This window comes from Alligator mississippiensis, chromosome 5 (genome assembly GCF_030867095.1).
Source record: "Alligator mississippiensis isolate rAllMis1 chromosome 5, rAllMis1, whole genome shotgun sequence".
NCBI lineage: Eukaryota > Metazoa > Chordata > Crocodylia > Alligatoridae > Alligator > Alligator mississippiensis.
The window spans coordinates 15961704-15979145 of record NC_081828.1 but is presented as its reverse complement, the minus strand read 5'-3'; the positions used below and the strand labels follow the sequence as shown (position 1 = coordinate 15979145).

General features: G+C 40.9%; 1 protein-coding gene across 1 annotated transcript in view; it reads right to left on the bottom strand.

Annotated features, from left to right (window-relative positions):
• Positions 1–533: 533 nt before the first annotated feature.
• The window catches only part of EFCAB7 (EF-hand calcium binding domain 7), a 44850-nt gene continuing 27941 nt past the window's right edge, over positions 534–17442 (bottom strand). Inside the window, exons 8-14 of the mRNA XM_014593892.3 lie at positions 16172–16281; positions 15284–15441; positions 14949–15082; positions 12750–12898; positions 8870–9079; positions 5719–5826; positions 534–2356 (exon numbers count right to left, since the gene is read on the bottom strand). Coding sequence (XP_014449378.1) covers positions 2282–2356; positions 5719–5826; positions 8870–9079; positions 12750–12898; positions 14949–15082; positions 15284–15441; positions 16172–16281 — 944 coding nt within the window. The 3' untranslated portion in view covers positions 534–2281. The remainder of the gene's footprint in view (positions 2357–5718; positions 5827–8869; positions 9080–12749; positions 12899–14948; positions 15083–15283; positions 15442–16171; positions 16282–17442) is intronic.

Here is a 17442-nt window from a genome sequence, read left to right as displayed (position 1 = left end):
CCAATTTTTTAATTTCAGACTAAGCAAAGAGCCCTATACAGGATTAAAACCACAAGTGTGTGCTTTAAACCCCTATGAATCCACAGGGCTGAACTTTACCTAATAAGTTTCTCCTTAGTAAAGCATTCCCAGCATGAGATTGAAATGCAGCAGAAAGAAAATTACTTTATTAACTTGTCAGGTATTGCATATCCATTTCCCATTATTGCCCTCTCTCAATAAATGTTCACACTAATGTGTTTTCTTCAAATCTTATACAGCTTGTATAAATGTCAATTTACCTTTCTGAATGGAAAATAACTTTCATATCCAGTACATTGTAATTACAAAGGATAGCTCATGTACAGTATTTCTAGGCGTAAAGTACTAAGACAGATGAAAGTAAATTAATGTATTGTCTTGGTAGTGGTATTTTACCTCTGCCTTATTAAAGATGTATTGCAATCCACATTTTTTTTTAGTGTTCAGTGGTATTTATAGCATAGATTCTGCTTTCTGGATATACAGCAGAAACGGAGACAACACAATAAATATAAAAAGGATTGACATTTTAATAGTAAAGCATACAGCACTAAAATATTCAAATAAACAATGCCACTTCAAGACTACCACAAACAAACAGGATCATTCTTGTGATACTAGTTTTATAGCTGACACTTTGCAAACACCCAGGAAAATAAGGTCTTGGTCCATCAGTAATTAATGATTTCAATTAGGTAAGCACAACACAAACAGATAAGGCTCAGGTGGGGGCAGTGGCGATGTGTAGGGGGTGCACAGGGGATGCACGTGCACTCCCTGAGAGCACTGGTGCACCCCCTAAGTGGTAAGCACAGCTGGGCGGGGGGGGCCAGCAGGAGCGCTGGTGCCCCCAGTGCAAGCACCAGCTGGGGACTAGAGTGCCATTGCGCTCCCAGTGGTGGCCGCAGCCACTTCTGGAAGTGGTGGCAGTGATCAACCGCAGCAATCGCCTACTGGGGGACCCCCCGCCCCCACCTCTGGTCAGCAAGATCAGCCAGAGGGAAACCCTCCCGGTTGCTGACTGGTCTATGGTGGCACCAGTTGCCCATGGGAAAAGGGAAAAGACCAACGTAAGTGTGTGGTTTAACTAGGTGGCCACAAGAGAAAGAGATGGCAGCTGGTACACATGGAAGAGGAAGCTGCATGAAGTCAATCTTAAGAGAGGGAGACAAAGGAAACTTTAAGAAGGAAAAAAAAAGCACAGTATATAACAGGTGGTATAAAAGGAAAATAGAGATCCTCAGCACTGAGTGGAGTACATGCCACATGAGCTGTGTGGATGCCAGGGATTCAAAGGGATAGTATCTAAAAAGAAATATTTTGGTTGCAGTGTTTTGGGTAGGTGAGGAAAGGTTGATGTCTACAGGGCAGTGTGTGGGCAGTTACATTAATCAAGGCAAAAGGTAAGGCCAAAGCCCATCACTGTGGCAAAGTGACACAAAGAAAGAGTAAAGGACAGGTTTTAGAGATGTTGAGGAAGAAACTGGATTTTCCAAAAGCCTGATTTAAAAGAGAAGAGAACTCAAAGTTGGTATCCAGAGTGAATAAGGTGTTTAAAACAAATGCGTGCTTTTTGACATTAGATCCGTTAGTGGTGGGGCATCTAGATGGATGGTGCTAGAGGAGGAAGAGGAAGGTGCAAACTGTAAGACTGTCCAGCTGGTAGGAGGAGAGGCTGCTGGTAGCACTACCTTTGTTGTTTTTGAGGCACATCTTAGAACCAGTCACTTGCAACTCTGGCCCTTCTTAATGTATCTACCATTACGCATACAGCCTGCTAAGTATTTGTGGAATGGTGTAGTAAGATGATTCTTTAGAATAAGCTGAGAAACTAATGATTCATTCTTCATATAAAAAAATAGTATATGTACATATGTGGTCACTTCTGCTGCAGAAGTATGCAGGCCAGGTGATTATTTTATCCCTACTCACTCTCAAGACTTTCTTCACAAGGAAGAGTAGAGTAAAGATACTCACTTTATGTGAATGAAAATGTTTATATTTCTAGTTCCCTTAAATCAGAAGTGCTTGTGGCTGTAGACTTTGCAGTCCCAATAAGCCAAGGGTGAAGTCAAGAATAAATAAGTAGATTTGTGACTCATTGGCCTGAACTGCTGAAATCATGGGAGCAAAGCACAAATATGGAACAACTGATCTGCACATATCTTCGTTCTGAAGTCAACAAGATTAATCCATTGGTCTATACATCACAAAAAATCCTGGTTTAGTTCTTGTTCTATTAGTTCTGAGAGAGAACTATTTAAAGTAAGAGAGAATGAGTGCAATTATATATCCATTCTTCTTGTTCATTCAAAGGCATCACGTGCTGACAAACCTGTATGTAAAAAGAAGAAAAAAAATGTGTGTACTGCTTTTTATCATTCTTTCCTTAACTGTTGCAGAATTATACAAGCATGACTTAGGGCCTTGTTACACCTTAGACAGTGAGCCGCACACATGTTAATTACTGCTAGTGCTAGCTGGGACTTGGAGCAGTCACACCCGTAGTCTAGAGCAGAGATGCTTGAGAAGGCCTTAGCGGGTATGTGCAAGCGGGGACGAAGTGCTGCCACACACCATCCCGCGCTGCTGCGCAGGTGCCACCCACCCGGCCAGCCGCGGGGGGCGGGGGAAGCTTGCATGCAGTGGCTGCTGCCACTTTGCATCCAGCCACCTCCCCCCCACTCCGCGTCTAGCTGCGTGCCACCCACTGCCCCCTGCCCCCGCTTGGCAGCCAGGGGTACACTGCTCTGCATCCAGCTGCTGGGGTACACTGATCCAAAAAGGTTGAAAACCCCTGATCTAGAACAGGGCGTGGCAATGTTTTTGGGTAGAGTGCCAAAAACACCTGCAACCTCAACTGGTAAAATGCTGGCATGCCAGGGGTGGACAGTACGGGCCCAATCTTTGTTGTGGCAGTACAGCCTTGGCTCCTTCCCCGCCATCTGACCCAAGGTGTGCATGTCAAGCAAAATGCCTTTGCATACCACGCTCTGACACCTGTGCCAGGGATTGCCTGCCCCTGCTCTTGAATCCTTCTCAGACGGACCCCACCTGCACAGCTGTGACTTGCCACTAGCGTCCTGGTAAGCTGGGGCAGGACTAGGAGCTGTAGCTGTGAGTTGCCACTAGAGGGCTGGTGAGCCAGGAAAGCTTTTCTCCCTGCTCTATGAGTAGGGGTGTGAGAGATCCTGGGATACTGGAGGACTTCAACATGGGCAGCATATCTGTGAGGAGTGGCCACACTTTAATGGAACAGAAGCTGGGTAGTATGGATCAGAGATAATCCTGCCCTGGAGTGGTGTAACTTTGAGCTACATAATGAATGCTTAAACCCACTTTAACGTGCTAATGTGCAGACAAGCCAGGAAGTAAGAGCTCCAGGAGCCACCCAAAATTACCATGTAACAAGGCCCTTAAAGTCCTATCTGGATGTGTTAACTATTTCAGTTCTAGTATGCATATTGATAAAGCTAATGGATGAAAAATTTAAACTTCTGTAATAATTACTAGTTCTTATTTTATACTGCACTGAACTACAGTAAAGGAAAGATGCTATAAAGGAGTTTCAGCCCAGTGATTCCACTGAAAACCGAGACTAAAAAACATCTTTCATGGCTGGCCTTATATCCGACTGAATATTATCAGCAGCAGTATTAGGATTGGCTCTGATCCTGAAATCCACATACAGCTGTATTTATTTGAACAGTGTTCAACGTGCAGCAGCCCAAGCACCAATTCTTCACTGAAAACTCAGTGCTGTAAGTTAGATAACAATGAAATAAAATAATTTGAATGTCCTGTGTTTGAAAGTGATATACCACACAATTAATAATTTCCATAGCAGCCTTGTTTCTTAAATTAATGAACTTAATACCAGCTTTATCATATGGGATTTTTTTGATTTCATGCCTGCTTATTTCAACATTTTCTAAGAACTTTTGGAATTGCCAAGAGACTTAATGCTGTTGAACCATCAATTAAGATGTTAAAAACTCAACCAGCAGCATGCCATGTTGTCCAAATGAGACAGTATATACAAGTATTTTTGTGCGACTACTTGAGGGACAGTCTGTTCTTCATGTTCAGCAGAATGCATCAGATTAAAGAGACACCCTCTAGCTAAATTTGGCCCCAAATGAGCATTTTATAAGGAATATTTTTACAAATCCTGGACTAATAGAAAAAATGAAAATGAAAATAGAGATTCTTAAACAAATAAGCATTTCTCTACAGGGTTTTGAACCTAAACACTGTAACATCCCAAATCAGGAAGTGAAATTGGTTACACACAAAGGCAAAACTGACTTCAATGATATTTAATATCCAAGCTAAGCCAACAAACTCAAGACAATTCTTTTTATTGACAACCTGCAAACTTTTACCAATGACTGAACTTTTTTACTGACACATTTTTTATATAATGTAAATGTAACACTTCTTTCAAACCCTGGACAAAGGCCAAGTTTACATTTATGGTTTAACACCAACTATAATAAAAATTTTGGTTGTCAGTAAAAAGTTTGCAAATTATCAGGAAAAAGTTGTCTTGGGTTGGCAGACCCACTTGAATGAAATAATGGTTTTATACCATGCTGCTCCTACCCCATGAGTCCCCTACTCACCCTGATACTCTGATGTCCCTGATCACATCCCATACCATGCTGCCTGCCCCCAGCCCATCCCCCCAGACTTATTCCTTCCAGCCCTGTACCCCATCCTGGCACAGAGCCCCAAAGAAGGACCCAGCAGTGTTACAGGCAGGGACACAGCAGTAACAACAGCATATGCCTGGGTAGGGAAGGGTGCTATGGGGAACAAAGCCTGGAGAGAATGCTTCCTACAGGGTACTGCACTACCACCCACACAGTAGATGACACTGGTCTGCTGTCTGTCTGTCCTTCAACACTTTGTCTCCACTTTCTTTCTGCCCAGAAATCTTCACTCAAGCTCCAGTTGCTAATTTTTTTTTTAAGAGAGCTCCCCTTTTCTTTTTATAGACTTTATGAACAGGTGTTATTAACCTTGTTTTTTTATAATCTGTTCGTAAATTTACAGACAGTTGGCAACTCTGAAAAGCAGCTAGAGGTAACAGTTTTTAAGTCTTTACTTCTGAATGTTGTTAACAAGTTAAACCAACTGATACTGATAAAAAAAAAATCTGGTTGTTATGTTAACTATGTCCCTTTGATGTTGATATAATGTGCACATCATTTTACTGCACATTGCTGCAACAATGCATATCATGAAATAAAATTTGATGCCAATCCTTTGAGAAGGATATTCATTCAAACTGAATACTAATCCACGTAAAACCTCTCCTCTTTGAAAATAAATACCTTATTAGCATTCATAAAAATAATTCTGCAATGGCAACTTCATTTTTACTGACTTTAGGAGCTTACTTTTTTTTAAAAATTAGGAAATATTCAAAAGTATTGGTTCAAAATTATTATCTGCAATGACAGTAAGTAAATGATTTTGACCTCTCTATAGGGAAGTACCTGCACATTCCAGGTAGATGCACAATTTTGAAAATCAGGCCCTCCATCTCATGTATTTCCCATGAAGATGTACATTTCCTCCTCTTAATTTGTATTCATATGCTCAATATTATTACAAAAAGATCTGAAAAGCAAACTGTTAAGATGCTAGGAATTTTTACTTAGATTTCAATGAGAGATATGATAACATTACCATCATGGATTTTGGTGCCACTTCTACTGCAAAAATGTTGAGTCCCCTATTATTTATACAATTCTTACTCTGCTCATTGTTGACATGAATAATCATTTTGTTTTCAGACTGTAAGTGGAAAAAAAATAGAGATTTTATTAGTCTTCATGCTTAAATTACTTTTTAAAAAACAACGTAAAGAATCTGATTATTTTCTCTGAAGTTGCTATTATAACTGAATGGAAACTCATTTAAACATACAGTACATTTTTCAAGTCTACCTCAGTAATTTCAGGGCCTACGTTCATTTTCAAAGTGCTAGAGTCATGAAGTAAATGAAGATGTGGGCTACAAAGAGACGTTACATTTGTCCCAAAAGAAACCATTTTATCTTAGGACAAAGTGCAATCATTCAGATGCCCATATGTGTTGTCCTGAAACAAACCCTAAAAAGATTCACAGGATAACAGTACTAACAAGTTGCGCTGGTGTATATTGTTATGCTGATACATGTAGATCATGAATTTGTTACAAATATTCTCTTTAAAAAGGTGCCATATAGATGGAATAATTTTTAAATATGCAGCAATCAATACAATTAAAGGAATTTGAAATTATGGACTAACTCCTCCAATGAAACTAGGCACACACCTCTTGAGAGAAACTTGACTGCGCATAAAGAGCTGGTTGGTAAACCTGTTTTTTCTGTAATGGAAGCAGAAATTTTAGCAGTACTGCAGAGCTCCTGTGCAGACCACACTGAAGTCCACAGCACAGAATTTCAAGCAGCTGTATAGTGTCACCTGGCTTGAAAGATGCAGGCATTTTTGCAAATCGAGAGAACATGGTAATTGAGATTTGATAACGGTCCAACTCATCCATCCCCAGTGGAGTACACATCCTTCCTAAATGCTACCTGGCTGCCAGCACAGCATGTCTAGAGGCAAAGTGACTTTCCAGCATCCAAACACCAAACCAAGGATGTTGGGTGGGACTGCACAGGCCATGTTGCCTTCCAGGCTAACTTTGAGTCCTCTCCTACCTTTCTCTGTAGTATTCAGTGCTTGACTGGGGAGGAAAGCAGCTCAAAATCCACACAGGAAACCTTGGAAATAAGGGGAGCTTCAGGCAGCTGCGTGGTTTCCTAACAAATTATGGAGCTGCTGTGGACTCAGCCTCAGCACTGACTAGCCCAGTATATTCAACAGCAAAGTGCCACAATCCTGGGTAGTGCTATATAAAATGAGCCCAGACTGGACCCATAGACTGGATCTAATATGTTACACGCTCTCAGAAAAACAATCAAACACCCTTCCAAACTGGGAAATAAGACTGAAAGACATGTCAGCATGCATTGCCTTTCAGTTGTGTTTAAATACATTTTGATTCAACATGGGCACAGAGAAATGAAAGTAATTCCTAGAAAATGCTATCAGACAATCTCTGTTCTTCATTGTGAAATGGAATAGGAACACAGTTACATTAGACTGTCAGACTTTATGCAGCAGGAGATCCTGCAACTAGACAGATAAGGATTGGCAGAAGTGCTGTCTGCGGGGATTGTGGTACAAAAGGTCTGTGTAGAGTACAATTCATGTGCAATTACATGTGAAATCTCTTGGAGCTGCAAAAAGATAAACACTGCTCTGTGTTAAAACTTGTTATTGCTGTTACTCTGCTACTGCCCTACAATTTCGAGATGCTCTCGCTTCTCTTGTGGGCAGCTAGTAGAAGAAATATAGAAAAAGGATTCTGTACAGTAAGAAATATGGGGCTATAGGAACAAGTCAAACCAAAATTCACCATGTGCAGGTGATGTGTTGTAGATTTCTATTTCAAATTAGAGGTATACCCTGAAAACAGTTCCTTTAGTGCCTTTATGGACAGGCAAGAGCATTCTTGGAGGCACAGTGTCTGCCCAGACAGAGTGAGGATCCTGTCTCCCATCTCATCTACATTCACTGTAAGCCCAGAGGCATAACAGCCTGGAGCTGTATCCTGGATGCCAGGGAAGCAACAGGAGCTAGGCCAGCAGTAGCAGCTGGACTTGCAGCAGCAAGGGTTGCCATTCCTGCACCACCTCCAATGAAAACCCAGAGCTTGTGCCCTGGTTACCTACTGCTTGTTATGCTACTGTGTAAGCCTGTAGAAGGGCCAGAGAGAGCCTATAGCCAAATGACAAATATATTTGCTTAAATAACAAAAGACAGAAATAACAAAAAGCAGCAACCATAGCAGATATACTTGCAATCAATGCCTGCATTTACTATTTGAAGCGCTAGTTCCCAACTAAGATGGTTGCTCTGTGGAGAATAGGAGAATGGAGATGGGTATAAAATGACTCACGTATTTTCTGAAAATGTTTATAATGAAAAAGTAAAACTAATACTATTGACAAGAAAATTGAACAAACTGTTCCAGTAAAGAGCAGGGAAACTTGCAAGGGCAAATTCTGTCTACTGAGATTAATGCAGCTGTATCCACTTCCATCAGTCAAGAATTTGTGCCTTGGTTCTTAAGAATTTATCTGAAAAATTTCCAAGCTACATGAAACCCCCATTCATCTACTTTCAAACAGTGAAGTGCTCATTGCAACCTGTAAAACATATCAAGCCCTCTCTTCCTACTGCATATCCCCTTCTAAAAAAATGGATTCCTAAGGTGGCCCCACAAGGTTAAAGCATCCTAATTTTAGCACCTTACTGTGTTACATTAATTTCCTCAGAGATCCTTACATGAATCAAACTGAGTGTGAACAGAACATCCACTAGGAGCCAGGCAAAAGGCTTTAAAATTTCTGCTTGCATCTTACTGAACACTTTTGCGTGGATTTACACTTATTAGTTTGGACAAATAATTAAGTATACCTTTAAGGGTAGTACTTTAATACTCCAGCCATCATAAGTTGCTAAAAACCCAAATTTCTGCAAGTCAGTGTGCTCACAGTAAACTAATAATATTAAAAAGAATTGCCATTTTTAATATTCTTTTGCAAATGGGAAAAAAATCCTACTGTTTTCAGTGGGCTTCAGGTCAGAACCTAAGAAAAGGTGGTTTTTTCTTTCTATACAATATTTACAAAAGCTTCACAAGGACAAGGAAAGAACAAAATAATGAATATTGACACCAAAAACTTGTGTGTAACATGCATAAGAGACTTCTTGCACAGTACCTTATTTTCAATAACAGAAGTGATCCGGGCCTCACTTCTGTAGGTGTGGACAATTATACTTTCACATCCATCCATTACTTTGGCTTCTCCTTGGTTAACAACAGATTTGCAAATGGCTCTGTTAAGCTGCCCACTGTTTGCCTCTAGATGAACAGGTTTAATTCTTGGCTTGCATTTTTCTGCATAGATGTCAATGACAAAGGGGCATGCCTGGTATGAGAGACAAATGCAATAATATTTAACTATGGCTGCCTTATCCCTATTTTTATTCTTTAGAGTTTAACCTACAGCTCCTAAATATTTTCATAGATACTCTGAGACAGAATTGTCCAAGTTTATGTACCCCACTGAATATAACACCCCCCCCATGAAACCTGTGAGCTCTCCTGTTTTGAGGTAATTCAGAGATTAGTACAAATCACTCAAGCACAACAATCCCAGTAACAGTTCAACTGAGACAGCCTTGATGCACTGCAGTGTAAATCTATCAGGCTGCAGACAGACGTAACCTGTTCCAAAATGTCACTGATTGGGAATCCATTCACAATTGATGTGGGACACCAACACTACAAAAAAAAAATACTAGGGTAGCAGAAAAAAACACTGAGCCTCTCAGGATTTAAAATATTTTAAATGTTGTAATAAGCAATAACCTTTGTTCTTCCATCTTATTGTTTCAGAGTAGCACATGAAGCAACAAAGAGATGGGATTTAGGACTGCCTATTATTACCAATATATTTTCATTTCCATCTTCGTTTTATAGTCTCTGCTACTGAAAATTGCCCACAAACCCTTTATAATCCAGGAGTTGTGGAGTTAAATTATATGTTCTATTGAAGCAAATGTTTGAAGCACACAATATACAGCTTGTACTTATCCTTCAGGAACTGAAAGCTGTAGCCAAAAACCACAGCTAGTGCAAGGCAGAGACTCTCCATACCATAGTGCAAAGACTTCAGAACAATCTGTTCTTTGTCAGAGAACAGCTCCATCTAGTGTCACGCTGCAGAAAGACAGAACCTCTCAACTTCCAGCTCTGTTCAGCGTATTTACTGGAAACGGAGAGGTGAACTGCAACTCAACAAGAAACGGGTGCAGCTAATTGCTCTTAATCAGGTGCTAATATGAGCTGCCAAATCTAGCCTCCCAAAGTTTCAGAACTCCAATATTTAAGGGTTAGAGTCCAATTTTTATTTAATATGCCCAGAATGGCTTATACTACAGATGTAAAAAATATAGCTCATGGGCTGGGTCAGGCCTACAGAGTAGAGGTGTACCGATATATTAGTTGCCTATCAGATCAGCACTGATAAAACGGAAATGACATTATCAGTGTTTTTTGGTCATTGTAGACAATAATGTTTACTGATAATTATGCTTTCTGGCCAGGGACCCGGATAACTGGGTTCCCTCTTGCCTGCGGGGCTGGGGCCCCTGGATGCCTGGGATCTCTCCCCAGTAAGCTAGACCACCCAGCCCTGGGCAGCCAGGAAGGCTCACACCTTCCCCCTCAGCCCTGCTGGGCAGCCCCAGGCTTGGGTTCAAGGGCTTCGTGCGGAAGAACAGGGGCTGAAGGGCTCCACACAGTGTCGCAGGCACTGCTAGACCAGCCCCACCTGCTGCAACCGGCATGGGCACTTTTATACATGCTCTGGGGGTGGCTCCAACAGCCACTCTAATAAAAGTGCCTCATGCATATCAGTGTCCTAGTGTTTTAAAAGTTTTAGTTCAAGCACCCCCACCGCCATTTAAGTGCGGAGATGCTGATACATGAAATTCAGGACACTGCTGGAGCTTGCCAAAAACAAAACAAAAAAAGTTTATTTATGTCAGCAGTTTACAATGCCGTGCATTATTACTAAATATGGATCATCAGATCAGCATCAGCACCAGCCAATTTGGTTGATTTATTAATTGGCTATTGGTATCAGCGAAGAAATCCTTTATTGGTGCACCCCTACCACAGAGCCCTAACTTCTAGTCTGCAGTGCTGCTCATGGATTTGTTGAACCACATGCCGCATGCTAGATTAGGCCAGTGTGCTAATATGTTGTGCGGGGCCAGTCTGGGATGTGCACAACATGTGGCACTCATAAGGGGCTAGTGTGGCATGCATGCTGCATGCAGTGCCCATGTAGGGCCAGTCTGGGATGCGCTCTGCATGAAGCACCTACACCAAGCTGGTCCAGCATGCATGCTGGATCGGGCCTGCAGGGCCAGTCTGCAGGTCCGATTCAGCCCACAGGGCCAATCTTGCACAATTCACCTGGTCTGTGGACTGGCCCTGCACCAGTCATCTAGCCCACAGGGTCTGAGGATTCTGACCCCCCGGTTTACATAATGATTATACAATGTCAGGCCCCGGAACTGATTTGGTTTAACAGAAAGTAAATACTGAAAAAGATATTGCAGGAATAGGTAAAGCCTTTCCAGTCTTCTCTGAGAATTTTCTACACATGAAGGGGAGAGAGTTTTATTTCTTTATAGGATTTTGCCTTCTGTTTATGGAGTAGTAAGGAAATGTGAGCCATTGATTAAGGCTAACACCGATACTATTTTTTTCAAAAAGCCCACAAGCACATGGATGCAAGGGAAAGGAATTGCTGATCTTACCAAGGATGCAGTATGTGTGCGTGCGTGTGTCCCTGCTTCCAGGTATTGCTATTAAGTTTATGTGGAAGATACTTGGACACAACAGCAAGGGGCAGCAGTAAAGGCAGGAAATTATGTCTGGAGATTATGTTTGTTGAACAATGTAAATAAAATACATCGGGGCTGTTAAACTAATTGCCCATGGGCCACATACAGGATGCAAGCAATTAAATTGTAGCCCCCAGGCTCCTGCCTGCTGCCACTTGCTCTTTTGCTCTGGGTGCAACAGCAGCCAGTCTGTGGGCTCCCTCCCACTCCGCCGACTGGTGCTTCCTGCCTCCACCCCGTGGGGGCAGGAACAGTGTGGCAAGCTGTGTGGGGAGCTGAGCATCAGTGGGGTGGGGAAACAGAGCTACATGTGGGGGATTCTGCCTACATGGTGCAATAGTAGGGGTGCCTCCATGGGCATGTGGTGCAGTGGGCAGTCGGGCCCTGTGGCTGGACTGGTATGGATCATGCTGTGTGTGGCCCCTGAAGGGCTTGAAGTTAGAAAGCCCTGAAATACATTAGCTGGATGGTGCATTTTATTATTTTTCTCCTTTTGGACAGGCTTTCTTGGTCTTACTGCAAAAACCCTACCATTGTCTCCCGCTTCCAACCCTACCATTGTCTCCCGCTGCCATCTCTGATACATCATTTTGCAGCTCTCAGCCTCCAATTCAATTTTGAAATGAAGACAAGTGGCTGCTATTTGTTTTCCTGGGATGTTCTTTACAGCAACACAACTGCTTTGTGATTAAGCCAGGGATCCTGTCCTAGTTATCTGGGCCACTCTGGAAACCAGATCCATAGCTTAGGCAGTGCAAGCACTTCATTCTTACAGATATATGACAGGCCACAATTTTATGCCTTTCCTCATATGTCAAATCATCAAAAACTGTTTCTCTCTAGCGAGATGCCTCAAGTCCTTCAAAAAGCAAGATTTGTGACTTCTTCTGTAGGCTTTACAAAATATTGGTACCCTTTCTCTGTGAGGCAGTAGTTCAGTTCTCTCTCTGAACACAAAGCAGTGACACTGCAGTTTATCAGATCTCTACCTGCCTCCATATTAGTGTAGTCCTTCCTGACAGTGTTAGCCCTGGAGGTGAAATGCCAGCTCTGACATTCATAGCAGAAAATGTATATTAACTGTATTTGGAGCTGGGTCAATGGCCTACCAACATCGCATTGCAATTAAACATATGCAACAAATTGCATGTGAAGCAGTTCTGTTACACAACTACATACCTCTGTCATTTCCAATGCTTTATTGAAGCCCAGGGACAATAAAGTAACCCAAAGGTCACTGGGATCCCCTTCACGGTCATTAGCCTCCATGAGATTCAGATCCATAAAGCCCTGCCTTGTTAGCTCATTCTTCTTTGTGTCAAAATTCTCTGTTTAAAAAGAAAAATAATGTAACTCTTAAACGGAAACAATCCTGTTATGGTCCCTCTAATCTTTCCTAAACAATGCTCTCCGCAATTTCAGTGAGGACTGCAAGATTTGGTCATAAGTCTTACAGCCATGGGTCTTCCAAAACTGTGTAAAATACTAAAATGGTAAAGAATACCCTTGAACTTAAAATGCTCTGTTTACAGGGATTCTCCCTTGTTTTTAGGGAAGAGGGAGCAACTGGATTTTTGTACAGCTTAAGAAAAGGAGGAATGTCAAAGTGTAAGTGTGGCTTAGAAGATATCTCTTCCTGGAAGTAGTTGTGGTAGGGTAAGAACTAAAGGAAAGGGGAATATCAGGGACAGGAAATGAAAGCTTGGTAAAGCAGTTCCCTTAGTAACTTTGGGGATTTGATACAGAAATTGATTACTTATTTTTTTTAAATCCAAAATGCCAAAATGCACCACTCTTGATAGAATATGGTGGGTCAACTGCTCTAGTGTCTGCAAACACCTAATTGAAATGTTTTTATGTCAGTGTATTCTTCTCATTGCAACAAAGCTAAATCTTCACTATACATTATTAAAATGGATTACCAATTTAATAAATCTATCAAAGAGATCAAATGCTATTATAAACTGCTTGAACTTTGCTCTCATGATTTATGATATTTGTCTGGACCCTTCCACTGATTAATGACCTAGTAATAGATCTACCATGCTCCTATCCCTTTTCCCCTTTCCAAGACGCACAAAAATATAAATAAAGGAATAAAAATGGGTAACAGAATCTAGAGGCATAAAAGAGGAGAGAAGCTGATTAAAGGAAAACAGTCTCTACATGAGTTCTCTAGAATTTAGGAAAATCTCCAACATACTTTTTTAGAAAGAAATATTTAGTATTTTAGAGAGAAATATTTCACAGAACCTAGGAGACATATTTTTGTTCCACTTAAGCAATGTGTCATGGCCTACAATGTTCATACAATGTTCATATAGACAGCTCCTGACAACTAGACTTGATTTGTTTAGCCACATAGTCACTCATACAGTCCCCATCATTGTAATATCAGAGCACTGTACAACCATGAATGGATTTATCTTTCTAGTTCCCTTATGAAGTAGACCTATTTATCCTGAGGGCTTGAAAGTACAGCATAACTAATTTTTAATATTAAACAATGCCAATTTCCCCTGAAAACTGGCATTTAAGACCAAATACTGCCCTTGCGTGGTGATAGGACTCCTGTTGACATTAACAGCCCCCACAGATCAAAGGCAGTATATGGCTGTAAGAGTCTTAAATGTCTGGCTACCTTTCAGGCCCTATTGCAGAAGTCCCATTTATATCTGTGAATAGAGCAATATGGACAATTTTGTAAACTGTTTATGAAACATCTAGCAAATGTTTTCCAATGGAACTGTCTGTATTAGCAGAAACACTGCTCCAGCTGACAAATGGTTGAATCTTAATAATAACAGTTTAATTAAAGGTTTTAATGTTACAACCACGTTATACACATTGATTATCTAACCCACACAAACAGGTAGTAAGGTAGGAAGGCATTATCACCTCCAAGTCACAGACACAGAACCAGAGGCAAGAAGTAATCACCAGAGAGGAATTCAGGACAAGAGTTGTGATTAGCAGCTTAAAGTTCTTCACAATCAGTTCTATGGTCAGAACACATCCCACCATAAAATGTCTGCAGCTTTAGCAACAGCCATGGGAAGCCTTTCTTTTCCACTTGGACTACTAACCATAGACATGGCGAATATGCTGGAAAGAAGAAGAGCTAAGTGATGGGAGAGTGGAGGGAAAGACAGAAAAAAAAAAAAAGAAAAGGAATATAAAGAGGGAAAAGAAAGTAGCTAGAGAAGAATGGGGCAGGTGAACATTATTTACCATTGTATACACACATTTTGTTATGGACTACTAGGTAATGATTGTTCATGTATATTTGTATGCAGGTGCTGTCATCAATATATGAACTTAGATAACTTCTCATTATGAGTTTATTTCTAGTAAATTAAAAGGAGTAACAAAGCTTACCCTTGCATATAGCCCAGGCTTCCTCATCACATTTCTCACCACTAGTCCTTAGTTCAAAGAAATTATATTCATCCAAGCTCAGTAGGCCATTCCCATCTAAATCAATCACTTCAAATATATTTGATAAAGCTGTTCTGAAAGAAGGCAGCAAAACAATTTTTGCATCAGTTCTCTCCTCGTTCCGTTGCTGAGAATTATTCAATATTTGTAAATGCTTTCACAAAACTAGGACTCCCAGACAGAATTTGTTTCAGTAGCATAAAACTATTAGCAACATAAAGAAAATTCAAAGCATTGATCTTATAATAGGGTGCTGAACTACAAATATAACTCACCTGAACTCTTTAGTAAGGCCCAACTCTCCATCTTCCCCTCTATAAACCAGTTTCACTTCTCTAGTTATTTGCTTCTTTACCTTCTTGAGCCTACAGCCAGTTGTGAATGGAAGTAGCCAGTAAAATCCAGATCCAAGTTCCCCTTTCCACCCATACATCTACTCTTGAAGGAAGATGGAAAAGTCTGTGAGCATTATTTATTTGAAGCCTTCCTTTCAAATTAGTTAAAGGTACTTACAACCTATTAGAGACCTCACACTTACTTTCCTTACAGAAGACAAACCCCTATGAGAGGCCTTCATGATGACAAACACTGGCAGACTTGCTAGTCACAGCAATAGTTAGCAAGCTGTATGGGACCAGAAGCACGCTTCAGGACTTTCAAGGCTAGATCCATTTAATGACATTTCTACCCCCCAAAAAAGTGTACTAATTTTAACACTTTTTAAACTTCAAAACAAATATCTTCTTGCCAGATGAGGCAGGTGGACAAAACCTACTAAGTATTTTACTCTTTCCACTTGCGCATATAGATTGGCCATAGACCCCGATCCATCAACCTGGCTCAAATTTGCAGCAAAGATTTTGCAGAAATCCTTCAAAAGGTTCACAAGTGAAAAAAGAAGCAAGGGATGAACCTGCCTTGTGACTAAGCTATAGGGTTTAGACTCCTGAGAGCACAGTTCAAAATCTGTCTCCACAGATTACCCTTGTAACTTTGGGTTCGTATCCTGACATTATCCCCTCCCAAAACTACAGAGCCTTAGCTGTGCTGCACTGACTATGACGTGTAAGTAAATGTGGCACATTCTGTGCCCATCTCCTGTAAAACTGCAGATTTTTGAAAATCAATACAAGATAAAAATCAAGATAAGACTGATGTCTAGCCTCTTTATTTTGCTGATCAGTCAAGCCCACAAGCTGTAGGTTTTCCTGGCTTTCATTTTCCTTCAGAACATACAAAGCTGTGTCCACTGATAACCATGGGGAAGGTTTCCCTACAAACAAACAAAAACAATGTCAAACTGAATGTTTAATAATTGCGTAGTATTTGGGCAAAATGTTCCTCTTAGATTCATATGGAAGATCTTTCTATTATGTCATATTTTCCTGCATATCGCACAACCCCACACAAGGCACGTACCTTGTTTTAGGAAAACAGAATGAAGACAAAAATATTTTTTCAGAGTCATGGCTAAAAGCTAACCACTTGTAATAGCTCACTGGCTGCGTCAGGTAAAAGCCCATTTTAATGCTTTCACAGCTGCTGACAAGTGCTCTCTCAACTGCTGCTCAGCCAAAAGCTGCTGACAGTTCAGCAGCAGCTGTGAGCGGATTAAAACTGGACTCCACCTCTGCTGAATGCTGGCTGGAGACAAGTGAGAGAAACTCAACAGTGGCAGCCATTACAGTGTCTCCATGCTCCTCTTTCAATGCAGAAATCAGCTTTCCCACTGACAATACCCACCCCAATATTGGAGGGCTAATTTTGGGGGGGGGAAGGGTGTACGTGGTATGCAAGTAAGTGTGGCACATTCTGTGCCTATTCCATGTAAAAAAGCCTTGTTGACCTCAATGGAAAAGCTGCACGCAGAATGAGTTCATAATATGCTACTGGGATTCCCCAAGCAGATTGGAACAGAGAATTTGCTGTTAATTTTTGATACAGTGTAATTATCATTAAAAAGTCTCAAATGCCAAGTGTTTGGCACTTAGGAAAGTTACTTTAGCTTTTAGCCATAAATACAATAACATTTTTTATTACTTTTCTTTTTGTGGAGGCTCTTAAAACAATTAAGGATTACAATTAAAGATAAGACAGCAGTCTTCTTGAGTGGAAAGCTAGCTTACAGCAGTCTTCTTGAGTGGAAAGCTAGCTTTTATTTTGTTAATAAAGGGGAAAAATCTTGGCAAATTGAAACATGTGGCAATAATTATCTATACCATAAAAAGTCAGTGAAGATGTGTGATGTTTCTGCATTTTGTATTTAATAGTCATTGGATCAAATGGATAGATAGCTGGAGACAGGTAGAGCACTGTCTAGGGCCCTTGCGCTTCCACCACAGTAACCTCCTCATTTGGCCAAAGAGGCAGTTTTGCTCTGGCTTGCTCTTCTTCTGGCTCTATGCATCTTCTCCTCTTGGCTCCTTTATGGACC